The sequence below is a fragment of the Colletes gigas genome, unplaced genomic scaffold (assembly GCF_013123115.1).
Source record: "Colletes gigas isolate AHSC1104 unplaced genomic scaffold, ASM1312311v1 Colletes_gigas_Sc00004, whole genome shotgun sequence".
In the NCBI taxonomy this organism is placed as follows: domain Eukaryota; kingdom Metazoa; phylum Arthropoda; class Insecta; order Hymenoptera; family Colletidae; genus Colletes; species Colletes gigas.
This window is the reverse complement of record NW_025106633.1, coordinates 7,559,541-7,586,041: the sequence shown is the minus strand read 5'-3', so window position 1 is coordinate 7,586,041 and position 26,501 is coordinate 7,559,541. Positions and strand designations below refer to the sequence as shown.

The window sequence follows — 26,501 nt, the reverse complement described above, 5'->3', positions numbered from 1 at the left end:
TTAAATATTGGTAACACATGAACTTATCATCGTATCTTGTGTGAGAAATTGATAATAAATCTGTAAAAGTTTTGTACAATGTGATATTCTTTTTTTACTTAGTACAATGGAATGTAGAAAATCATAACGGGTCGTCGATGTATGATATTTAATTGTTTCATCTAGACTAGTACACGGAAAATACAGGCATATTGTTGAGTAAGTTTAAAACCATGTTGTCTGCCATCATCGTACCCAACTTCAACAATTACATACAAGTTATGAATGAAGATATATAACGTACATTACTGAAATAATATTTTGTTATTTGTACAATAGAATTTAATAAATGTGAATTTAACCTGGAACGAACATCCTCACTGAATCTTTATTAACAAAACTATTATTTATGAAAGTGGTATAAGTTAACTAATTTAACCAATATCTTTGCGAATAAAGTTACAAGTAAAAAGTTAATTCACGACTGTTTGTTATTCGTGAATAAAATTCATTCTAGGTTGATAGTATATAGGTTTCTAATGATATGTATGAAATATTAGACCTAATTGATAGTTTTAAAGATGTAAAGAATTAATGTTACGTACCTCTTGATGTGCTAGAAGAATACACATTACGAGAATTCCGACGCCGACTTATAAGTTCTGGAATCGATCCTCGTTAAATAAAGTTTTGGTTTTTTACAATTTTATTATAGTAATATTGTCTGGATATTGTTCTTAAGAGAAGACCTTGTTTACTTACAATAGTCTCGTAGTAAAGATCACTCGAATACTCTTCCTCCGTGACATGGAAAGCGTTGATAGGGCTGACAATTTTAGGTTATGTCCCTTGGCACGGAACGGTCCGATCAGCCTCGCTTCTGATCTTCGAATGATGATGTAATAGTCGTGATACGATGTTAGCTGTAGGAATATCGTCTGGGTCTAGTTCCTGGCTGAATTGCTGAAATAATACAAACTCAGACCAAAAGGAATAGACTCGCGAAGAAACGTTCTTACACGCAATAACACTTGGAGTCAAAATGGTGTCATTCAAGTGTCCATCCATGTTGATATGGAGAATGTTCAGAGGGCTAGTAATTCTGAGTCTAAACCTGTTGAGATAGAGTGTCCAAAGGACAAATTACATGTTTATGATCCCTGAATCATGTTGATACAGGCCAAGAGTCTAAGATGTCATTAATTGTAGGAATATCCTACAAGATGCAGAATGATAATTGTCATACATATACAGAAAACTGATAGTGTGTCTCTTTCCCGACAATTATCGAAAAAAATAAGTATGTACAATAATTATCCTCCTGCATCTTCCACAATGCCCCCACAATATAATCGTAAAAAGAATTAGGTAACTTTATTTAACGAAAATCTATCTCTAACTGCTATTTAGAAGCTATAAAATCATTTCACTTCGCCACCTTATGCCTTTATAAGGGCATACAACCAGCATTTATCAATATTTTTCAATCGAGTGTAATACAAAACCTTTTGTATCCTGAAACAAAGGTCTTACATCACTTCCACAACGAACGGGGGCAAATATTTTTTACGAATAATAATAAAACGTGCGTGATAATGTTTCACGATTATATTAATTGTAAATTATTATTGCAAAATCGGTGCGTGCAAGGGTGCATTTGAAAAGGAACGGAGAAGTTTAAAACGAGGGAAGTGAAAGGATTTTATCAATTAAAATACGTGTTATCGTTCATTTCTTGCGCATGTCGTATATTTCTCGATTACCTTAACTCAATTAAATTTATTATAATTATATCTTTATTATCTCAATCATTCTCTCGCATATGTATCGTGTGTTCTTAGTCGCGTTTAAATAGCAGACATGTTTAACAATCTGCCACAAGAGTTTAATAATTCGACGTTAACGCTTCGTATTATAGTACTATCATTCAGACGTGTTTTCGTTACATATATATATATTTATATATCGTACTCATTTTGTATGCACTCGAGATTCGGTTACGCTGACTGTTTTTCTGTTAATCGTCTCGACAGTTGCTCGTCGTTTTCCGAGTCGCGTGCGCCCGAACGCTATTGCCAAATGCTTGGTGATTTTTTTCGTTCCTATACCAATCAAATTTAGATTTCTTTGCTACGGCTGTTAACTGCCCCCTAATAGTATAAATGCGACGAAGTATCTGCTATAAATTATATATCTGTCTGGCATAAGCTTTAACGTGTAATACATGATCATTGTCGAAACCAGTGTACTATACTTGAAAATTCTCCTATATATATTTCGTTTCTTCGAAGCACCGCTTTTGGATGCTTTTTTCCACTCTACGAGTGTTCCGCTTTAGAATCAAAGCGAATACGAGAAGCTGCTAAATACTCGTCAGACACACTGCAACGTTGACAATTGCGCGACAAAATTTGCTCCGAATTCAGCACGACCTAGGTCCGCACGAAATCAAAAGAACATTTACCGAATGTGAATTTGAAACGAAAGAAATGTATATCTTTCGATCGCAATTTCAAATCCGGAATCCCAGAAAAAAAAATAAAAGCCCATTTGGTTCTTATTTTTTTACATTTTAGTTTCTTTTATTAGCATGTGTCTATCTGCGCATTTTCACAATAATAATACATATTTATAATACATATATAACAGAAATCCTTTGCCCAGAAACAGACAAACAGATAATATTCTGTTAAAAAATTTGTTCTAATGTTGCCAGTATATAAGCACTTTATAGTATAAATGTAATACGCCATTATATTTTAAATAAAAAGGTGTGTTAAGTGTTGATCATTTTTTTTTGTATAACACAATCTATTTCAGATTTTAGAAACGGAACTTTATCGTTAGTACGAAGAAAATTATTCCTGAACGTCTATTCTGTCCATTTTTCACTCGTGACACATGTTCTTCTGAAAATGTTATTTACACAGAAAAGCATGTTTCGTTTTTTCGCTTGAATACGTTTAGTTTGAGTTTGAATAATATATATACACACAAATTTTTTTTTTTCTTTTATCGTAATTACCATTGTAAGTAAGTATCTTGTTTACGTGTTAATTGTTAAATCATGATCATTGCCTTTAATTTGGTGCACCGCGTCTCTCGGGCCCAAGTAAACTGAATTACAATAACACTGCCAGACTTCTAGACAAGTTTGAATTTTCTATAGATTAAATATGAGAATATTATCGAGAACGTATATAGGAGTATATTCGTCGCATATATTCAAAAGTATCCATCGTAAAATTATATTTCCAGCGTCTTTAAATACTTGTTTAACGATAAATACTCATCCAGTGAGGAACAGATAAAGTATCGGAATTAAAATCAATTGAAATATATAGACACGGGTCGGGAAAACGTACGTAACAGACTGTCAGGTTTATTGTTATCATTGCTGACTCTCATCTCGTCTCGTATGGATGTTTTATCATACACTTGTACAGTTCGCGTACTCATATTTATTTATAGATCTGCAATTCAGACGTTTGACATGTTTTATTACGCGTCCAGGGGAACGGAAGCACTTAATCACTGTATGAGGGACTTACTTTCAATTTCCGATCCTGCAGAGATAAGTTTGGTGTGCGGCTGTGCAGTTGTGCTTGGCTGTTGATTACTCAATTGGCCCGTAGTCGCTGGTGCAGCAAAACCAGGGGGTGGTTGCATTGCCCAATGTTGAGTTGGTGCGTTCTGTTGTTCCTAAAGTGAAGACAAACAACGAAAATATAGCTTTCGCGAAATAAAAATTATTTATACGAAGAGGCAATATATGTATCTACCGTGTATAACCCTTTTATAATTATCAATATCTTTTCGATCATTACCAATCCAAAATAAGTTTTTGTACTATTGATAATAATAAATGAAGCGTTTAGGAAGATGTACCTAGTACTAAAAAATGTATAAAAATATTATAAACGAACATACATACCTGTTGCGCATTATGTGATACAGTATGTGTTGGATGAACATGTGGAAACTGCCATGTACTAGTAGTTTGGAATGGAAGAGGCCTAGAAGAACTAACGATGGCTGGATCAATCGAAGTCCAGTCCGCGATAGGTCCAAAATTGTTCCATCCTCCTTTTTGATGTAATGCTTGATGATGAAATTGTTGTTGTTGTTGCTGATTATTGATATCACACCAATCCTTAAGCGTATAAACTGTATCGCCCGCACATTTACTAATACCTGTTTGAAATATTAACGGGCGTAAAATATTAACGATGCTACGAATAAAAAATGTGCAATTAATAATAATGCTGATAAAATGTTACCTTGCGAATTCAGAAGGGGATTTCCGTTCGGAAGATAGGCGTTTTGCTGCGGTGGTTGTGCTCCTGTAAACAGCATACTAGACGAATGACTCATGTATATTACTATATTGGTTCTTGCAAAGTCACAAGAATTCAATTTGCTTTTATACTTGGATAACACTATTGCTCGCCACAAAGTACATTTTCATCAGACTATACATTTTTGTACTTACTTAATTCTATTCTTACAATTTGATTCTTTAATGAGGACTCTTTGCAAGGTAAACGCACAATTGTATACATTTCTTTTTAAATATTTACAAAATGGTTTACGAACGTTCGTGAATTATTGAAGTAACCGCGTGCATACTAACCCGAAAGAGCACCATTCGTGGGAGCTGGTCGCGGTATACCAAGACCAAAAGAATTCATGTGATTTGGTGTAGAACCAGGGAAACCTGGTGGTGGAAGGCGGCTACGTTGTCCCAAACTGGCTGCAGCCACGGTACTCTGAGCAGGACTTTGTGTACCACTTTGTAGTAAATTTTGTGGAAGACGCGACAGCAGGGAATGCGATTGTTGGAGAACTTGTAGATTCTGCAAGTGTTGGGCTTGTTGTTGTAATTGTGCTATATGAGCAACCTGTAACAGACAACAACATATCTCAAGTCACCGTTAATCAACAGAAACATACAAAATTTATGACCAATCGAGTGTTTCCTACGCATACCTGTGGAAAGTGTTGCTGGCCAAGGTTTGCAATATTCTGTTGATGCTGTATCCTATTTTGTTCTTCTCGTTCTCTTTGCTGTTGTTGCTGCTGCTGAAACAACCGTTGTTGTTGAAGTTGCATTTCATTTTCCATAAGTTCGGCGAGAGCTTTTTGCGTTTCGTGAAAGGGATCGAAACCTAAGTCGTCATCAGCTTTTATATCTGAGCCAGATTCTTTATGATTTCTAACTTCCTCCAGAGTAGCATGACCATTTTGTTTTATGTATTCACAATTCTCTTGGTTTTGTTGCGCCTTTGGAAACGACAGTTAACATGGTTATTAATTGTACCGAACAATACTCAGCCCGTCAGAAGCTTTTCATAAAAAATTCTATTTGCGGTTCTCTTTAAAAATTATTCTTCTCGATTGATCTGTACTATAGTGGCAATGTAATTGAACATGGTATTAAAAAATCACCCGCTGGTTTAATGCAATTTTTAGCAAATCGTAGAAAGGAGTTACGGGGGTTTGATATTATATTGTTAAACCAGTATGAATTTTTCAAAATTGCTCACCTGCAGTGCGAGCCTTTGTTGTAATGAGTTTTGTTGAAAGTCTGCCATAAATTTTGATGCAGGCGAGTTAACGAGCAAACTGGATGTAAAAGTACCAGACTGTTCTGAGAGTGCGGTATACTGCAAATTGGAGTAAACTTCTTCGTCAACGAAACCTTCGGAGCTAAAGGTTACTCCCGGTGAGCTAGAAGGACTGGATTTTTGTACATGATTCGTTCGTGACGGTTCCGGTTGAAAACCGAAAGCTGCTTGCCAATCTTCGCTCGATTGAACCATTGGCAACGAATCGGGAATAGAAGCTACGCCTGTGCTTGTCCAATTCAGGTTTGGGTTTGCTGTATGCCCAAAAGAAATTAATTTTAACATAAAAAAAATTTTTGTCTTTTTCTATATCGAAATGTACCAGAAAATATTACACTTTTCGGTCACTTTGCTTCCAGATTTCTTTAAAACCATTCATACAAATAAAGTATATCAAAGTAACTACATACCAATGCATCATTGAAAAACTCTTCTTACTCTGATTACAAAAGCAACGTCTATCTTGCTTTTGTTTACATTTTCGCTGTTTGTTTAACTCACCCAATTTATAATAGCGTTGGTGACATTAAACATAAATGTATGGTGTTTTTTTTGCTTTCAAAAAACCACTATAGTATTATAGAGAAATGTAATTGCTATTGGAGTAACGACAGAAGATCCAGAGATCATCTATTTTTGACTAATTATCGGTTAATAAATTAAGGTTTTGAAACATATGATATTTTCTGGAACACTCTAAAAGAACATAACAAAATGAACAGATAAACAATAAAACTGACTTGGCCTTTACGATGCTTGATAAAATGCAGAAAATATTATACATATCCCCAAACGCTAAATTTATAATATGTGCAAAAATCAATGTATAAAAATCACAACACCGAAAGTAACTATGTACATGCCTGTCAAAGAAGCGGGTGGCACTGAGGTGGTGGTAGAGATTTTCTGGAAAGTGTTTGAACTGAAGAAGCTGTTATTGTCCGCCTGAAAGATTGACCGATGACTGAGTTGCATTTGGGACCCATTATGCAGTCCTGGCGGCGGCTGTTGATTGGCACCTTGTGATGAATTTGTGCTAGCTGGAGAGGAACCTACAGATGATACGCACAAATCTCTACACTACGAGACGACGCGATCAAAACATTTTGATACTTTTACAATGCCAGAATAAACAGCTTCTAACACTATTCCTCTCTGCCACCATTAATGAACCTCAATAATGTATAAAAGTGTGCCTGGAAAATTTACTCGATGACCACATATCTAATGACCGTACATCTACAAATGGAACAAGATCTTCGTAAACATTCATAGTACATGAAAATAAAGAGGAAAACAAATAGATATTTTCCAGACACTTAATGTACATGTGTGCCTGAATGATGTAATTTGCAAGGAGGATAAAGTCAAGATATGTACACAGACACAAAAAACAGTTACTATTTTTTTTTTCAAAGAGTCCTCTTTATTTTGGCATATATCTATAACGATTTAAATTCTATTCTACAGTTATGAGACATAGTTGGAAACATTCGTATGTCATCAACATATTATACATTGCTTAGAAGTTATCGTTTCTTGTATTTCAAGTATATACAACATATAACACATGTTATAAAAGATAAACACACAATTTTAGACCGACTTGTGAATTGTTACAAATATTTTTTATGACATTGATTAAAATGATTGAAATAATATAGTTACTATGCGTAATCCGTTTGTAAGACTTCAGTTAGTGTCTACGATCCAAGTTCTTTTATACTCTCGGAATGCGCATGCTAAGTTTTGTTAAATTTTTCAAGAACTTCAAGGAACAATTATATAAAGAACTGTAACGTACTAACACAAGGGAATATACAAATATTGTGCAAGAAATTAGATCATTTTTTGAACTCGCTATAAAACAAAAAAAGTCAAGTTTGGTCCTTATTTTCCAGATCTCCAAACTCAAATAATCGAAAAATTTATGTCAATCGCTATTCTATAATAGTTTGGAATAATACTCTTGTAAAAGAAAAAAAAATGTTTTCATTTCTTCGTTTCCGTTTCTCCATTTTATTCGCGTTATTTTTTTTTCAAATTTACGTCGAAGTGAACTCGAACGTTTTGTATGTTCATTTTAGAAGCAGAAAATCAATACATATGGAAATGATCACGAATATAAGGAACTCACCCAAAATAGCAGCACCATTGTTCTCCTCGCTTGATTCTGCTAAATGTTCTACTTGTTGATTCACATTCGAATCTTCTGTACTCGATATTGTACTAGCCGGTGTACTACCTTCGCGTTGCTGATCTGTCTCACTATCCGAATGTCGACGTTCTCCATTTTCCACTACCCCGTTTACTTTAACTTCTTGCGACTGTTGCTGCTGCTGAACTAATTTCGATCCTTTATTACTTTGTTGCTGCTGTTGCGGCGACGGCTGTTGCTGTTGCTGTTGTTCCGATTTGCATTTGTTACCCAATTTTTGCAAAACATCGCTATTCGTTTCGGACGTGAAATTTCTAATATCCTTTTGTCCATTAATTTGTGGTTGTACATTGTTTTGCGCGCCGATAGAGCTCGACTCGGACCGTGACGTTGTTCGCGTACTATGTTTCTCCTTGTTCTGACAATTTTTATGTTTATTTCGCGCTGCCTGTGCTTTACTTTCGCTATTACTTTTGCCTCTCCGTAAATTCATACTCTCGCCTTTGTTGTTGTTATTTTGTTGATGCGTGGACCCGCCGGACAATACGTGACTTTGTTGATTTGTCGTACCGTTTCCGTTCGTTATGTTGTTCGGTTGCGAGGTTGCTTGCGATGGCGGTGATAGTTCTTTACAATTTGTTTGTGTGCCTGTGAATATACAAGGAAACCAATTGACAAAATCCTCTACATTTTCTTTTTATCTTATGAATCGATTTTTATCGGAACTTAAGTGCAAAGTCAACACTTTTAGCATCGACTGATAATTAAAACGATAGATCGTGATTGATGGTTTTGGTTACATTGGTTTTCTTGAATTTTCTATATAAAAACAGTTACAATTATTTGGTGAACTTACTATTTGTTTGTCCAGTCTGTAACGATGGCCAAGCTTCTTTGGCTTGAGAATTTGAAGTTCCGTTCTCTCGAACAATGCTACCCGTCACAGATGGCGAAGGTGTTGGTTTTCTGTGCAACACAAAGACAATGGTTCGTCCAAATTAATTACCCATTTTCGTTTACTTTAAATGTAATTAATTAATTCGAAACGTAGAGAAAATACCGTTGGGCAGACGCATGCGATGCATGTAACGATTGCACGAGCTTCCGTTCATATTCCTGATGTTTCCCTTGATGCATCTCCTCCTTAGTAAACGATGCCTCCTGGTCCCCAAGATCATGTAAATACATACAGTCCGGTTTCGGACAAGGCTGATTACGCATAAAATGTGAACAATACTTTGTTGTCCCTAGTGACGTTTTTATTGTTCGACCATCCATAACAACATTATTTACAGCCTCTATAGCACGCAGTGCATCCTCTTGACGCTAATATTATATCAACGTTAAAATATAAAATATGAGCAAATAATGTTTTGGAGGAAAGCAATTAATAACTTACTTGGTAGGTAACATAAGCCGAAGCGCTAGGGCCTTGAGACCCTGCGTAGGAAGTGCTTTGATTTATTACAACTTTGTGAATTTTACCAAATTTTCCAAAATATTCATGTCGCTTTAATACCTGCAAGAAAGTTTATAAATTTATTGTAGTTTCTTTCACAGATACACTATATTATTTACAACATTGTAATATAAAAGGAAACTTCGATTTATTCTGAACTTTTACTCACATCAGCATCCGCAAGTCGCAATGGTAATCCTACTACAAATACTAGATTTTTTTGTACTACTCTCACATTTGCTAGATGTTTACGGTTTTCTGTAACTCTCTGCTTACGTTGTTGATCTTTTAATCTCTTTTCGGCTTTTAATCTAACAAAAGAAACATTATTTTCTACCACTGTTCGTTCCTTTGTAGTTGACACAGAATCAAATAACAACAATAAAATAAGCAACAACCTTGCGATTTCTTCCATACTGAGAGGCTTAAAATCAGCAGGATTTTCAGAGTAGGCCTTCCGACAAGCAGGGCACAAACCATTCTCATCGGTACGAATTCTGTGCCAGCAAAAACGACATATTTGATATCCGCAAGTGCACGGGAAAAAATTCAAATCGTCCACCTCCAATGGTTCCATACATAAAGGACACTCCACTGCATCTTCCCCGCTTTGATTCAATACTGACATTTTTGTTACTGTCTTTTCTATCACACAATATAGCGTATCACCAAGATTTTTCTATTTGTAAATCCTGTACACAGATAAATATGTTTCACAGACGATGTTCGTCGCTTTGGATACGGTACGAGCGAAGAATATATTTATTATCGAAATATTTGTGTACATTAACCGTTTAATTGAAAAAGACACGCACAATAACAATGGGAATGCTCACAATGTATGTTTTAATACAAAAATAACATTTCAAAGAATCTTTCTTTATATATACGTCTTTATATGTACGGTATACTTACGTGCAAAGTTTTGGCAATGCCTCGATACTATGTAATTGACTGTACTTGTAACTTCTTACACACTAGTATCCTTGCACAATCTGAAACAAATTATAGGATATGAATGTGTTATACCGAAAGAATGTTTATGAGTCAGACCGTATCATCGAATGCTAGCGGCCGTTTACGAACAATTCCACGTCGAACAGTGAGAGACTTTGGTATGCAATCGAACGAATTTACGAACGTTTCACCGCCGGGACTCGAAACTATTGGCGTTATCTGAACACGCGAGATTGTAGAGTTATTTTCGAATTAGCGCGTACCAAAAAAAAAATTGGAGCAGAATCTTTCTTGCGGAAAATAGACTGCGAAACGGTGACTGTTTGGCTGACAGATTTGACGAACAGTTGGAAAGGAAGGTCCGTTTGACAGGAGCTGTCAGACGAACGGTGAACAAACAAAGGACGCTACGAATTTCAAGCAATTAGAATGATTGTGTACGCCCTACGATGGACGTACAAATGACAAGTTTCTACGAGAGCTTGAGATCGACGACGAAAAACTTGCGGTAGGGCCACCGTCTGCACTCTCCCACTCACTTTCTCTCTTTCTCTCTCGCTCCCGCGACGAGATACGGACTATACGAGAGGGCGACGATCGGACGAAACAGCTGTTGGTGGCGTCGAGAGAAGTGAAGAAACGTCAGAGAGCGAGTGAGAGGTACTACGCCATAGCAGAAACCTACGTGAAAATCCGTGAAAAATCGACGTGGTGGGGCATGACACGGAAATTCTTTGCAACTTTTAATACGGCTATCCACATACGCAAGGACGATGGACTCGACGTTTCGCGATACGATTTTGAAGGAGGGAAAAGGCTAGTGGCGAGCGAGAGAATGAGAAATGGAAGTAATGAAAGGAGTGGCGGAGGGAAAGAGGGGGAAGGAAAGAGCAACCGGAGGGAGGGGGAGGGGGTATTAGTGAGAGTGAAAGAGTTAGACATAGAAAAAGGAAAACAGATAGAGCAACGATGCCATCCATTAGTTTCGTCCTTTTTTAGCCAACGATCGTTGTCTTGATCTTGCGCGTGAAAGAAAAAGACTCTCACCGAATCTCACGTCTCTTTGTGCATACGTCCTTTTTCAAAATCGTAAGGCTTGTTCGAACGCAAACAACTGTGATCCCCAACAAATACACAAGCTCTCTTAATGTACAGTTTATGTAAAAGAGAACTGCAGTAGCCCGATTAACATGGTATGGTTCGCCGCGAACGTCACAAAGGATTGAATGATTTGTCGCCAGAGGGGTTGCTAAATACCCTGGACTGGTTACAGGGTATACTTGGCTCGTTTAACCTTAACTACGCTCAATAGGGTAACTATTTCGACAGTCGTCGTGCCTCGAAAACCGCGTGCCACTGTTTTCGTTGACTCTGCAGCCAACTACGCGCATTCGTCAATTCAGATTTTTCGTCCCCTGTTTACTTACGTTACAACTTTTCCACTAACAAATCTCTTTTCTGTACTGGGAAATTTTTGTACAGTCTTCAAGATCTGATCGCATGCGCACCGCGACTGCGCAGAAGCGGACGTTACATACACTGGTATTTAAAGAAAGGCGAATAGGTAAAGGATTCTGAAAGCGCATGTCGAACAGAACTTCGATTGTGTTATTATGTGAGTCGAATTTTTGCCCCTGATTCTTTTTGTTCAATTTAATATGTCTGTACTTATACGCGACGCAATATAAATATTAATCGAAGCGTTCACAAAAATAGGAAAGGTTATACCACGGTTTTCTGTGTTTACGATTTTTACATTTTATATTTACCGCGCTCCCGGAAATAATCGGTAACCGATCTGACAGTACCGCCAATAATCGAGGACAAATATTTCTAGCGTTGAATAAAATTAGGGCCGAGACCATTCGAATTTATAGGGATTTGAACATCACGAATAAACTTCGAATATTTGAGTATCCGTTTATTACTATTTCGACGAATGAACGCAACACAAATTCCCTAAAATGGTGGAAATTAAAAGACGAATCTTATTCTCTGGTAGAATCAAAGAAATGATTTTTATACAGGATATCTCAGGTTTTAATGGCCAAACTTTCTCAGTTGTTTGTTTTATTTTATAAAACTTGTAAATCTAATCTTACATTTTACTTTTCCTTCATAAAATCGATGTCAAATTGACGCCCTATTCGTAATTAATTTATTGAACATGCTTAATGCTTATTGACATTTAACTGTAATTTAAAAAGATTAACATACACGACTTCATGAATAGTATGATACACAATTTGTCAACGGTATATAATTTTTAAGCAAAGTATAATGTACAATGTTTTTCTTTACTTGTGTCATCTTTGTTTTACGAATAAGTTACTTTATTGCACACTTTCTGACTTTACCTTCGTGGCTTACACCAAATAATGGATGACGAATTTTCAAGTTTTTAGGGAACGGTACACCAGAATTTTCTATTTGCATTGGTTTAGTCTTTGAAGTACCTGAAAGTTTCCGTCTAATGGTTATCGTACCTGCTGGCTTTGCATTAACTGCGCAAACAAAGACGTAAAAAATGTAATGCTACCAATAAAAATCACCGACTTCGAGCTAAAGAAAGAAAGAAGAAAATACCTGTTTTATATCGCGTTTTTGTTTTGCCAGTATTAAATACACAAGTTATATTGCATTTAATATCATGATGCACCGCACAGTAACGTTCTTCCTTAATTTTAAACTTTGATTTCTCTCCAAATACTAATATTTGACCTTTTAGTTCTTGTGGATCGATCTATAATTTATATAATGCTTACACTTATCATACAACTTTGCTTATACGTAAAGCGGCCATAGACGGTCGACTCACAGTTCTAGGAATGTCCATTATCCACATTTCTTCGTTGTCCGATATACTGTCAAAGTTAAATGTGGGATCTGTAGATTCGACAATTAAATTCTCTTCTTGTATTAAGTCATTGATCTGAAATAAAATTTATACAGTGACTATATCTAAAACAATAATAAATAATTCATAAATTAAGTTCTATTTACATTATGCGGTCTAGGAGCAGTTGATATACTCATTGACATTCTATCACGATTTATTGTTCTGTTATTTTCTTCATTTTGTGCTTCTATTCTATGTTGTTTGTTTCTCTCTTCAGACTTTTTCAAAATACTTTTTCTGGAGATCGGCGAAACGTTAGAAGCACTGGCAGGTTGAATTTTTGTATTAATTTTTATAGATCTGTTACTTTTCGATTGGTGTGTTTTATTTTCTGTCGATGTATCCATCAAAACCATAGATTTATTCAGTTGTGTATTCAACTTGGTTAAAGAATCATCTATATCCAAGTCAGTCATAATATTTAACAAGACAGTGAAAGCTGTGCAGCCCACTACTTGTTATCTCAAAAAATTATATTTTATCTTTAAACAAAATCCGATTACGTTAACAATCACGTACGGAATACGGTTTTTTCATTTCTTATATATTTCACGAATTGAAAAGACTGTTAAGCAGTTGTATATTGTTTACACACATCGATTGAAGGAACATTAAAATTAAGTAGCTGTATCAACATAAATAACATTTACACGTGTTATTGTCCTGAAAATTCTCTAGTGATATAGTTACAACACAATACATAACAACACTACGCGCCTAAAGTGAATTCTAGTGCATAGATCGGAATGGATTAAATTAATTCAACGATAGAACTACACTACATCACATGTATTACACATCTGCATATATTATGATGTTTAATACTTTAATTCTTTCTACTTAAGATCTAGTTAGAACAGTCAGTCACGAAAATTTTCTCTTAAAAAGATCATTCATAGATAAACAATAATTTTGTATAATATTACGTTTATTTGTTAATATGTGAAATAATATTAAGTATTCTATATAAAAATGTATAGGCTTATTTTATTCAATAAGCAAAAAAACGAAATATGTGTATCACAAAAGTCTTTTTGTATCTTAAGGCATGATTTCTAGTGAATCTAGTGAATCCAATAAATTTTGTTCCTCACTTTTGAATTTATTAATTGATAATTATACAGATTGTTTAATGGAATGTAAATATTCTGTACTTCATAGTGGACAAATAATTAGCTCGAGTTCTGAATTTTATCGATACTTAAGTATCGTTTACTAATTTCAATGAAATACGTTTTACCGTGCGATGGCGTATCATACGAAACATTTACGAACAAACACGTGAGACGGTTGTTCTATATTTATTAATTTCATAGATCAAGTTAAACCGAAAGCGCCTATTTTAGTTTAAAGATAGTTTTTAAGAATTGTTTTTTAATCTTCTAAAATGTCTGGTTCTGAAAGCTTGCGACGATCTACACGAATTCAGAGTCGTGCTAAAGGTAACGAAGAAATTGAAATAAACGTATCAAATAATGATATTACTATATTTATCGATAATATTTAAATTTTTAAACTCGTGTATTGTTTTTATAATTTATGTCTTGACACCAACATCAAATCTTGCGTTTAAAAAATTGAATATACATAAAGCAGCGGTTCCGAATGATTTGTTTCACATTACAGAACATGGTAATTCAAAACATGAATTGACAAACAAAGATGAGGATTCTATGTCGGAGACAAGACTTATGAGAAAAAAAGAATTGGAGAATATTGAAGAATCCATACAAAAACCAGTTGGTAATTTTTCAAAAGCATTTTGCCGAAGAATCACAAATTATTGTAACTTCTCGATTTTAAACTATACATTATTTATTTAGAATTGTTTTCTGACAACGATGTCAGCGGTGAAAAGTTATATGGCTTTCAAACACCTAGCGCTAAAAAGAATGCTATGACGCGCAAGGCAAGTTTGTGCCATACACCTGTTAGTATAAAAAAGACAGAAAAACTTGTGCTTTCGGTTGTTCTTGACAAAATACAGACGAAACCAGATGGATCGTTAAAAATAGATAATAAAAATTCTTGCGTGAAAAGTATGATTCTTTCTCTGATTATCTGTATAAAACATGTTTTTTTTTTTAATCCTTTGAGTGCACACAGTGTCTATAGATGCTTGGTTGATCAGTTGTATATGTGCGTGTATATCACACGAATACATGCTGAATACATAAAAAAGTTTCTTTGCAGTCAAAGGGTTAATACCAAGAGTAAAACGTTATTAATCTTAACTCTTAAATAATAGCTTCAACTATCCAAAGAAGATATTTGTTGGAAATACCTTCTAGCGAAAGCGAAAGCGTATCGGAGAATAGTGAATATGTATTATCTAATAGCGATACAGAAAGTGAAACAAGCGAAAAAGAGACTTCTATAGATAGTAGTGATGAAGGGCATAAAATTGAAAAGAAGAACATAAGACAGAAACCCGTATTTCAGGCAAATTTAGTCGGCACACCAAAGAAAACAAGTAGTAGAAATAAGCCTGCGATTATTCATAAAGATTTTGTAAGTAGATCTTAAATGTAGAATATAATTGGAGTGTAGACTCCAATTGTGTATAATGGTATTTTGTATTTTATATTTTTAAAGCACATAAAAACTGACGAATATTTCAAAACACAATCGGAAAAAGTGACTACGTCAGATCGAACATTAGAACGGCTACGCAATTCTCGTTTAACAAAGGAAAGTTTGGGGCAATTATTAACGAATCACAATTACGTGTCTACGCAACATAAAAAAATCGTTTTGTCATTATCTGAAAACTATGCAAATTTATATAGCATGTGGGATTTTATCATGGAGTAAGTATCAAAAACTATATTTCTTAATAAACGAGATAATATTCTATATTATTTCAGGCAAGGTTTCACTGTATTGCTTTACGGCGTAGGATCAAAAAGATGTTTAATTAATACTTTTCATAAAAGCATATGTTATCATCCGTCGCTAATAGTGAACGGATTTTTTCCCAGTCTGACTGTGAAGGATGTAAGTGACGGAGATACAATTGGAATATAAATGTTCAAATAATGCAACAATTTAAGACATCGAAATCTCTTTTAGATATTAGATGGTATAATTACTAATTTAATGAGGTTAAGTTGTCCCGCTAATATGAGCGAGTGTATAGATCTCATTGAAAAAGTATTGAAGGAAAACCCAAATGATAGAATTTACTTGCTTATACATAACATAGATGGTATGATGTTGCGATCGAATAAAGCTCAAGACATACTCTCTTGTCTTGCGAGCATACCGAATATTTGTGTCGTGGCATCAGTTGATCATGTCAATGCACCATTATGTATGTATTATTTTTTATATTCTGATTTCTGTTATTTTCGATCATTTTCAAATGATTGTATATTTACAGTATGGGATCACATAAAACGCTCAAAATTTAATTTCTTTTGGTGGGACACGACTACATTTTTGCCTTACCGAGAAGAGACATCTTACGAAGGTTCACTCTTAGTGCAAGAAAGTGGTACACTTGCTTTGTCGTCTCTTCATAATGTTTTCCTATCCCTAACCTCAAATGCTAAAGCAGTCTACTTGCTACTTGCTAAACATCAATTCAACAATCCTAGTAATGTTAATTCGGATGGTAATTATCTATATTAAACATTGCTTGATGATAAAATTGTAGACGTTTTAAAATCACTAATATTTATTTTTATTATTAGGGATGGCATTTAAAGATCTTTATCAGGCTGCGCGCGAAGGATTTATTGTAAGCTCAGATTTAGTGTTGAGAGCACAGTTGACTGAATTCATAGATCACAAATTAGTGAAGGTAAAACGTAACATTGACGGTGTTGAACATCTCGTAATTCCACTGAGCAAAGGACTTTTAAAACAATTTTTGGAAGAATATGACTTGTAACGTTTCTAAATAGGATTATGATAAGGTTATGTGATAAACTATGTTTAAGATTTATATTACATTTATTTTTTAACAATATGTATTTTATATAATGTTTTGTAGAAAAATAAAACGTTTTGCAGAGAACCAATTTTGTAATGAAAATACTTCGTGCGATAAAATTTCTTTGCTCTTCGTTTACAAATCTGTTAAAATCATTTATTTTACGAAACATTTTATTCCATGATGCAAAAATATTTTTTAATACAATTGCGAGAATTTAAATATCTAGAAGAGTAAGATATATATAATTTACACCATCTTTATAATCACTGGTATGTATAAGGGACATTAACGCCATTAAAAAAAAAAAGATTGTTTGGTTAAAAGTTTTGATTATTAAAAACGTTAAAATTTGATACGGTCTAAACTAGACCAGCATAGTTCGGTAAGACTGTTGCCAGCATTTTTCGTAATATGTCGAATATACTGTTTTTGCAATAGAGTAATAATTAACATAGAGGATCGTGCAAATTAACACAAACATAGCTCCGCGCAGCATGCACTTTCTACAGTTTCTACATCATGTTGGTAGCATACGTGTAACGCGTACTGTTGGTATCATTTAAAAGCGGAGCGCCAGTGGTAACGTCGTGAATTATTTTTTGCGTGCGATTATGACACGATAGCCGGGTAGTGAATAGAATACGGTAATGGCAATAAGATGTCAGTCACGTTAGGTCGTAAACGAAATTACGCGCTGGCAAAGGGTTAAATGACCGAAAGCTCGTTAACGCGTTCGCTCCACGATCCGATAGGTAATTACATTGTTACAAAATTGCTATTCAACGCAGTCTAGTAACGGCCGAAACTCGAGAATCTGTCGATATCGCGTGAATTACAGAGAACAGATCGTGAATGCAATCGTACAGCGCGGTGTACAGTTACCGGCTTGTTATTCAATTACATTTAAATCTAACCTAACTTTCTCGCGGTCGTATTTTTAACGGGGTTAACTTAGTCACGCTGGGATGCTTTGCCTTTTTTTAGCTACGAACAATGTTGTAAGCTCGTTGGAAATGTTAGTGCGCGAACGTGTGCGTGTGTGCAACATTCCGTTAATTACAGTTCCGATTTGACATTGTAAACATGACAACTTGACCTTACAATGGCAAGTTGGACGACCTTGACTTTGGCAAGTATACAATGACCGAGTAGACGCTCCTGTCGGTTAGAATTAAACATTTTACTTAGATCTTTGACAACGCGATTGAAGAAATTCTATGTCATTAATCGATGCCACGAATAAAATGATCTGGTGGCATGTGGCAAGTTACAGCTGTAAATTACGTTTAATTTTTCTTTTTTTTTCGCTAATGCCACGAGTTTTTTTATTTTTATCGAACGTTTTACAAATGTTTTAATATATGTAGATTCATAAAAGGATATTTTTTTGTTTAAAATTCTATTTTATAGTATATTATTGTTATATTTATTTTTTGTTCTTTTTTTTTATGGTTTAATGTGTCTGTACACGTAAAGTTTTAGATATTTATTTCATTCGAATTCTTAAAACAGAGGTATAGGTATATTGCGAAGCGTATATAACACAAATGTTCACATTCGAGCTGACTTTTAATGTAGATAACATTTTTCTTTGTCATAGGTAATCTATGAGTACATTTGTGGTAGAGTGGTTACTTCCATACGCTGTTTCGGTGAGTCAGTAAATACATGTTTAATTTTGTGATAAGTTATCTAAATATTTACATTGATATATCATACGATATGATGCATTATATTTCTCCCAATATTTAATTCTTTTAATTGCGATGTTGATATTACAATTGTATAAATTACATTGTTCCGCTAGCCATCATATGCTATATTTAAACTCTGATGTCTTGACATCATCGCTTAGCATCGTACTTATTAAAAGAAATATCATTATAAAGTCACAGTTGGATGCTAGAAAATCTAGAAAATTAATTAATTAAAAAAGAATAAAATCGATCGATGGTCCAATGTGTTATCTTATCTCTTTTATGTAATGGAGTAATTTAAAAAATATTTCTGATGCATGATATCTATGATTATGAATGTCATAAAACGTTAATTAATATATCAACAAAGAAACCGATTAATTTATTGTGTAATGTACAGTAAATCGAACAATTTTTCAAGGGAGAACACGAGTAGTGGAATATGGTCGTGTTCTCAAAAAAGTTTTACTAAAAGATTTTTAACACAAGATTTTTAACACAAGATTTTTTAGAAATTATTAATTTGAGTGTAAACATGTTTAAACGTATTTGTACATCATGTGTATTTACATTACATAATGTAACAGGCACATGTTTAATAACCTTTATGTTCTATAATCATTTTTGTTTCAACAAAATGAAAGGCTGTGTTAGCTTTTTAACACATTTTTATGGTTCAGTGTACCATTTTAATGTTACAACGTATTTAACAACAAACGTGATTTGAATTTAATATGAAATACAATTTTTTATTATCTCCCGTAAGGAAGAGTGCAGTAACCGTTTTTATCGACGGGATCATTTTCATTCGATGATGGTTTGGATTTTCTCTATTTCTGCCGCTAGGTTACGTTCTCAGTCCCTTGTCTTTCACAACGATTTTTTGGTGGTTTCGTTCGTAATTCTTCCAGTAATAAGTTCTTGAACATTTTGTGATATTTTATTAAGTTTCGTCAATATTCTCAATAATGCCAAGAAGCTGCTATGTAAGTACGACGTGACATTCAAAGAATTATTTGCAAATAAGTTTGAGATAATACACATACAATCGTATTATATCGTATTCGAAATTAAATAACGTGACTACAACATCTGATAATTCGAAAACATTTTGTCGGCGTTGAAAATTACTTTTCATTTGCGTCATTGAGATACGAGAACTGTTCGAGTTGTTAGGTTAACAATGAAGGAAATGAAATTATTAATCATCTTAACGCATAATTATTGAAATTCTGCATGTTTGTTTGTAAAAAATAATGCACAGTTATTTTTGCTGTCGAAAATTCATAATAATTCGTAAATTACGGTCTGATTTAAATTGCAACCATAATTACTACGTAGTTCAATTCAACGACGTTTATGCAGCACGAATATTTCATTCGAGTTTAACAAAATTACGTTCTCTGGTAAACAATGCTTGATTTTTGAAAATATTAATTTTAACATTAATATTATAATGTAAGAAAATAATTATAAGAGAACTGATCTCACAAACATATGTTAGGCAGAAACCAAAACGGGGAACGGAGAGAGGGGGGCTTTGTGTACCCCTGTTCGGTAGTACGAAATAGAAATTTAAAAAGACTGTTTAACGCTTACAATAAAATATTATTAACGACATCGGTGGCCCTTGCGAATTTTTCCATCGTTTCTCGGCTAATATCACGTAACGACACTTAATGCAGATTTCACTTTCCTCGAGCAAACCAATCTCGTCGAGTGGTCTGTTCATTTCTTCGACGGTCATTACCTTTTACTCTCCTACCAACTTAGTCCGCATACGATAGACGTTTAAGCGACATTTGTCACGAATAACGACATTACGAGTAATAGATTTAAATCGTACGCGTTTCGATTTGTTCGTATCGATCGATTTGCCATTAATTTGCGTCATAAAGAATCATTTAATCAAATTCAACAAAAAAAAAAATTTCAAATCGTTCTGGAAAAATTATTTTCGGTTGCGAGGGGCAATTACAATCATTTTTGGTGATTAGACATACCCCCGAAATCCTACTCACTTTCCAGAAAAAAATTCGAAAAGGTGTGAAATTTTTCGACGGAAAAAAAATTTCAAATTGTTTTGGAAAAATTATTTTCGGTTGCGGGGGTCAATTGCAATCATTTTTGGTGAATAGACATACCCCCGAAATCCTACCCACTTTCGAGAAAAAAATTCGAAAAGGTGTGAAATTTTTCGACGGAAAAAAAAAATTTCAAATCGTTTTGGAAAAATTATTTTCGGTTGCAGGGGTCAATTGTAATCATTTAATGTGAATAGACATACCCCCGAAATCCTGCCCACTTTCTAGAAAAAAATTCGAAAAGGTATGAAATTTTTCGACGGAAAAAAAAAATTTCAAATCGTTTTGGAAAAATTATTTTCGGTAGCGGGGGTCAATTGTAATCATTTTTTGTGAATAGACATACCCCCGAAATCCTGCCCACTTTCTAGAAAAAAATTCGAAAAGGTGTGAAATTTTTCGACGGAAAAAAAAAATTTCAAATCGTTTTGGAAAAATTATTTTCGGTTGTGGGGGTCAATTGCAATCATTTTTTGTGAATAGACCTATCCCCGAAATCTTGCGCATTTTCGAGAAAAAAATTCAGTACGGGCGGAATTTTAAACGTTAATAACTTTTTAACGAAGCTTCAATTAATAAATTAGTATTCTTGATTTTCGTCTTATTTTGGCCTCCAGAATCTCCCATTAAAATTTTTCCCAGGGTTGGCCGAACACCCTGTATTATCGAAACTTCTCGCGTACATCAAACCGAGATACTTCAACAAGCGATAATTTCAGCTCTAAGACCCATTGTCGGAGATTTGCTGACGCGTGCAATACTACAAACTCGTGTCCGTGTACGCTTAACCAATTTCCGCTTATTTTACCAAAATCGAGGTCGTGGAGCCGTTAAGCGTCAAGTCAAGGATCACTTACGATCATCAAGTCAAGATTCTATGTGTGTGACTTATGGAACTCTTTTTATCTTGACTATGATTCTTTCCATTTGCGTGGTATCGTTGCACGCGCGTGTATTACATCACCTTAAATAATGCATCATTGTTGTAATATTGGCTTTGGTTTACTCTTATTGTCGAATAAGTCCCGACTTTTGATTAATTGTAATATTCGTATAACTTGATAAATTTCTGGCTTAGGAATATTCCCAAGCATACGATCCTTCCGTGTTGCCAATCGCTGCCACCCAAGTAGATCTTTCTGCGTGGCACGTGCGTTGAGACAATGAGTCGCAACATTAGCAATATCGGCATTGTTCCCCACGCACGTGCAATCGATCAAATCCCTCACTGTTTCTCCTTAAAACAATTCGTACAACCTTTTCCCGGATTGGGGCGACGATAGTTCGTAAAAATATTCCGCGAAGAACAGCCCACGAACAATAGTATCGTTCTTCTCACCGGCTTTCTTGAACGATCGAAAGCTAAAAAGTTTCTCGCGATCTGTCCTTTATCTGTCGACACGTTTCTCGACTAACCATATTAAGGTTGCATCAGAGACGAGTAAAATTCTTATTCTAATAAAAATCTCCAGTAACGTATAAAAGATGAAGGACTGTTTAAAAGTGTGCTGTTCTTTTCGATTAAAATATTAGGTTATGGATAAAAAAAGGGACAAGTTTGAGTTTGTCAGGATTTACGTTTGGACGAGATTAGATTTGGATTAGAAAGGTGGACAAACGTTACACTTTATTTTGTCCCTAATAATTAACGATTTATCATATACTGAAAACAAAGGCGAACAGCACGTGCAACGTGCACGGTCATATTCACACGAAAGAACCACGCCAGTCTTCACGGCGCTGCGCTGCACCGCTGTAGTCCCACTCACGCTCACGCATGCGCAGTGTACGTTAGCCATAGAAAAGGGCTAGCGGTGTAACGTCGGTCGTGCATTAATATACCTTATTTCTCACCGAGTTTGACGTACTAAATCATCCAAAGATTAATCACGTAGTTGATCGAACATTGTGGCGTTCGCGATAAAGTTGGTCGATTCGATAGCAGACCCTCCCCGCCACGGAAATTTCCCATCGTGCATTTATTCAGTGCGTCGAGTTCTCCCGTGGTGGAAACTCTAACTCCGCCGCGGCATATTAAATATCCCCGAGACGAGAGGATGACTGGGTGCTCGAGGGTGAATGCGCAACTTTGCCAGACCCGTCGTCTTTACCTAGCAATTCCTGCAGATTTCTCCCTTTTAGCATGGGGAAAACGATGCAGCGAACCCCGCCCCTCGAAAATGCGTTCTCGTATATTCGGCTGATTTTACGTCCCTCTTTCCCTCTCTTTTTGTGCGTAACCGTGCTCTTTTCGCCAACGCGCCGCTAAATTGTCGTTTTGCGGTTTCAACGTTGGGTGCCTCGAGCCCCCGACGTCCCGTGCAATCGTCGTTCGTATTTTCTGAAGAGTCGCGAGCGCTCTTTCCCGTGCCCTGAGCCCCGCTGACGAGCGTTAATTCGAACGGGGGCACGAGCTTCCCCTCGGCGAGGAGCTTGATTCGCGAAACGAGTTAACGAGAATATTGTTTCGACGCTCGCGAGGCCGATGATACTTTTTCCAGCGGGCCACGGAGAGCCTGGAATTAAATGGCATCTGTACGATTAACCCTCTATAATCCCGTGCGACTCGAGAGTCGCAGACCCATGCAAGCGGTTTATTATGAAATTGGCGTAAGTCCATCTATCATTTAACGAGACGCGTACAGTTACTAACAAAATCTGCACTTGTGTGGATAACATTATTATATTCGTGGAACCAGTCTTTAACGCTGAGTCACTTATGACCCACGCTTAATTTTTAAAATTTCTGATTTCAAAGCAGAAACAGTGTTAACGGTCCCATTTAGTGTTCCATGAATAATCTACGTACGGATATATGTTGGTACAGTTACGCTTTTCACAGCACATGATTTCGTTTTTCTAACGAGTGCTTCAAAGAATCTTCGCGAAGACGTTTTTAATGGCAGTGAATTACAGTTTTCCCCGTACCAGACATTCCAGCTAATCTTACGGTACATTCTAGTTTATGAATTATTTATAGTCCTCTTCCTGTAATTAGCCCTATATGGTTTTGCTTTGACGCGGTGGATAAATGCCAATTTATAAATGGCATTTATAAATACTCGAGTGAGAGGGATATTCCACAAGGACTGTGTTCGAATATAATAGATTACGTTTGAATAGCAGACTGTAGCGTTGAAAAGTGTACATAATAGATGGTCGGTTTAGTACTTGCGAGAAAGCGTCTCCCTCTGGCCGCGAGTGCAGTAGGTGTCGCCACGAGTCATCGAGAGTCGTGACTTCGCGACACGCGAAACCTAACCTTCGCTGTCGTCTGCAAAATTCTCTTTCAAAGGAACCGATGGAAGTCTTTTCGTTCAAGTTTGTTAGCTCGCGCAAGGTCACCGCGATCTGTGAATGTGTTTGGTGAAACTGTTTAACGACCAAATATCCTTTCTTCACGGGGCTCTTCTTCGTCGAAGACCCCGGTCGCTTTGGCGACACCGACGGATTATGAAACGTCCTGTACACGCCACTTTCACTGTCGCGGCCAAGTTTCATAACTGTTATTATCGAGGTCATATGTAGGTTGGTGAGAAGTCAGGAGAGAGGCAGAGAAAAGGGTCTGGCACGTCTGCTACCAATAATTGTTGCCGCTCGCCGCGCCGATGCGATTTCAATCGAGGCTCTTACAAAACTCGACACCCATGTTTCTCGATAGACAGTTCGCTGGTCCAGATTCTCTGGTCGCTGGTGGTTCTTCGTACGATATACAGAGCTGGACATACGTATTGGCATACGCTCGAAAATCTTTATTTACGCGTACTAGTTTAGAGATATATATTTATTTTTGTTCTATGAATCTATGAATATAATATGGACAGAGTCGGTTTAACCTTTCATAGAAATCAACTTCGATATTATGTATCGGGTTTTAGCTTCGTTGATTCCATACTAAAGTTGAAAAAAATTTATTCCGATGACCTAACCTAACCCAAGAACATCGTAATGTATTACTAATTGTATGTACATGTACCGCAGTTCGAAAAACCTTGCTCCAGATCGTCGAATAAATCCTATAAGTTATAGTCTTAAGCGGCCCATACGCGCGGAGGATTATCGGTTTACCTTACTGGTTTCGTGAGAAAGACGGTCGATCAAATTTTCGGGCAAATTTCCAACGAGCCTCGACCGTGCGCGCGCCGTATATCGATAAAGTCGCTGCCTTCACAAAAATATCTAAATACCAAAAATAAAAGTGACCGGAGAAATAATAATGGAATCGAGGAAGTTTCGTTGCACGGTGGAATAAAACGTTGGCCAACTCCGGGCCAGAAGTTTGACGCAAGACACGATCTTCGGTAAGAAACGGGAGAAAGGGCGAGGAGGCGTAGTTCTGTGAGTCGAAGGCGAGCCCAAGGGGGAAAAAAGGCGAGAGACTACGTTACAGAAAATAATTGCGGATAATGCAACGCGGCGGTTTGTCAGTTGCATTGACACACATGTTACGTGCATCCCAGCGTGGCTGATGCGGTTTTCTGTGTGACCCGTGCCACGCACTGCACGGAGTGCCTCTCCTCGCCGCACGGACACATGCGCGCGCATCGACACGTGCACACACACGCGGCGGGGAGCGTTGCGCACACAACTCGAGGCTGTAACATAATTTTCTGGTGTTTGCACGTGTCAGGGCTGCTGGCGTCGCGCGGCGAGTGCTACTTTGGTTCTACTTCGCCGTCGTGATATCGCGGCTTGGCAAAATGTTGCAGCTTTTCTGCGGACCCGACCAGACCGTGCGCACGGAACCGCGATAAAAAAAATATATATCGTGATTGTACGGGACTCCGCCATTCGTGGAACACGACGCCTTTTTCGTTACGCTCGAGGTCCCGCGTTATCAGTGGCGTAGCTAAGGGTGTCCGGTACGAACTAGGGCTGCGTATTGTCCAATTATTTATTACGAACACGTAATAAAATTCAAACGTTTAGCTATTTAAAGATCAACGATTCTAGACGCCGGGGGAAATATTTGTCAAATATTCGAATACTTCCAGCCTGGGTAGGAAGCCAACTGGCCTCCGAATTCGAGGTTTCACGACTTTGTAATGAGCATAATAATTACGTTTAAACCTTTGCCCTTCACTGTCGCCGCTACGTTGGCATACATACATAATACGCACCATAATTCGATTGAAGTTTTATTTATGGTAATGCAAACTGAATCAACGAAACGAATAAAATTTAAATCGTAAAAATTTATTGCTTTTTACCAGGAAAGACTATATTTTTAAAGGTTATGTCTACTCACCAAAAATGGTTGTAATTGACCCCCGCAACCGAAAATATTTTTTTTAGAACGATTTGTAATTTTTTAATTTTGTCGAAAAATTTGTCCACCTACTCGAATTTTTTTCTCGAAAGTGTGTAGGATTTCGAGGGTATGCCTATTCACCAAAAATGTTTGTAATGGACCCCTGTAACTAAAAATATTTTTTTTAGAACGATTTGAAATTTTTCTAATTCAATTTTTTAATAACTTTTTAACGAAGCCTCGATAAAGAAAATGATATTCTTGATTTTCGTCTTATTTTGTCACTCTGTATAGACTGTCGACAGATAGGAATCATGGCTTCTCAGTAAACGTAGCTTTATATTCGATGCATATCCGACAGTCTATCGCTTCTGGGTAGCGCTGCTTTTCCTGGATTCTCGCTGTCGCTCGAGGAACGTCGACTCTGTTCTTTGTAATCTCTAGTCGTTT

The 26,501-nt window shown here is 36.1% G+C and overlaps 4 protein-coding genes across 8 annotated transcripts in view; 2 read left to right on the top strand and 2 right to left on the bottom strand.

The window, feature by feature from the left end:
- Positions 1 to 1,718: 1,718 nt before the first annotated feature.
- On the bottom strand, positions 1,719 to 11,200 carry LOC122405090 (RNA polymerase II degradation factor 1). 3 transcript variants are annotated; one of them, XM_043409590.1, is made up of 16 exons: positions 10,720 to 11,200; positions 10,139 to 10,218; positions 9,622 to 9,915; positions 9,393 to 9,534; positions 9,164 to 9,283; positions 8,825 to 9,090; positions 8,621 to 8,730; positions 7,744 to 8,412; positions 6,470 to 6,658; positions 5,526 to 5,860; positions 4,969 to 5,058; positions 4,613 to 4,880; positions 4,260 to 4,322; positions 3,914 to 4,173; positions 3,531 to 3,681; positions 1,719 to 3,452 (listed from the first exon to the last, which is right to left on the bottom strand). In XM_043409590.1, exons 3-16 carry the CDS (start codon positions 9,849 to 9,851, stop codon positions 3,445 to 3,447), a joined length of 2,901 nt encoding a protein of 966 aa, XP_043265525.1. In that variant the 5' UTR covers positions 9,852 to 9,915; positions 10,139 to 10,218; positions 10,720 to 11,200; the 3' UTR covers positions 1,719 to 3,444. The 3 variants fall into 3 exon arrangements, with proteins under 3 accessions (XP_043265525.1, XP_043265524.1, XP_043265523.1); XM_043409589.1 differs by having other exon boundaries at positions 4,969 to 5,262; positions 6,470 to 6,646; XM_043409588.1 differs by having other exon boundaries at positions 4,969 to 5,262; positions 10,720 to 11,198.
- A 920-nt stretch (positions 11,201 to 12,120) lies between these two features.
- On the bottom strand, positions 12,121 to 13,782 carry LOC122405089. The gene is made up of 4 exons (XM_043409587.1): positions 13,184 to 13,782; positions 12,999 to 13,112; positions 12,767 to 12,923; positions 12,121 to 12,684 (listed from the first exon to the last, which is right to left on the bottom strand). Exons 1-4 carry the CDS (start codon positions 13,493 to 13,495, stop codon positions 12,509 to 12,511), a joined length of 759 nt encoding a protein of 252 aa, XP_043265522.1. The 5' UTR covers positions 13,496 to 13,782; the 3' UTR covers positions 12,121 to 12,508.
- A 684-nt stretch (positions 13,783 to 14,466) lies between these two features.
- LOC122405165 (origin recognition complex subunit 2) lies at positions 14,467 to 16,987 on the top strand. The gene is made up of 9 exons (XM_043409703.1): positions 14,467 to 14,521; positions 14,706 to 14,822; positions 14,903 to 15,118; positions 15,328 to 15,590; positions 15,675 to 15,889; positions 15,947 to 16,076; positions 16,152 to 16,392; positions 16,462 to 16,695; positions 16,775 to 16,987. Exons 1-9 carry the CDS (start codon positions 14,467 to 14,469, stop codon positions 16,972 to 16,974), a joined length of 1,671 nt encoding a protein of 556 aa, XP_043265638.1. The 3' UTR covers positions 16,975 to 16,987.
- A 680-nt stretch (positions 16,988 to 17,667) lies between these two features.
- Positions 17,668 to 26,501, top strand: part of LOC122405402 (protein roadkill-like) — a 106,499-nt gene continuing 97,665 nt past the window's right edge. For all 3 annotated transcript variants that reach the window (XM_043410108.1, XM_043410109.1, XM_043410107.1), the window contains exons 1-2: positions 17,668 to 17,771; positions 18,620 to 18,671. The gene's annotated coding sequence lies outside the window, so the exon portion shown is untranslated. The remainder of the gene's footprint in view (positions 17,772 to 18,619; positions 18,672 to 26,501) is intronic.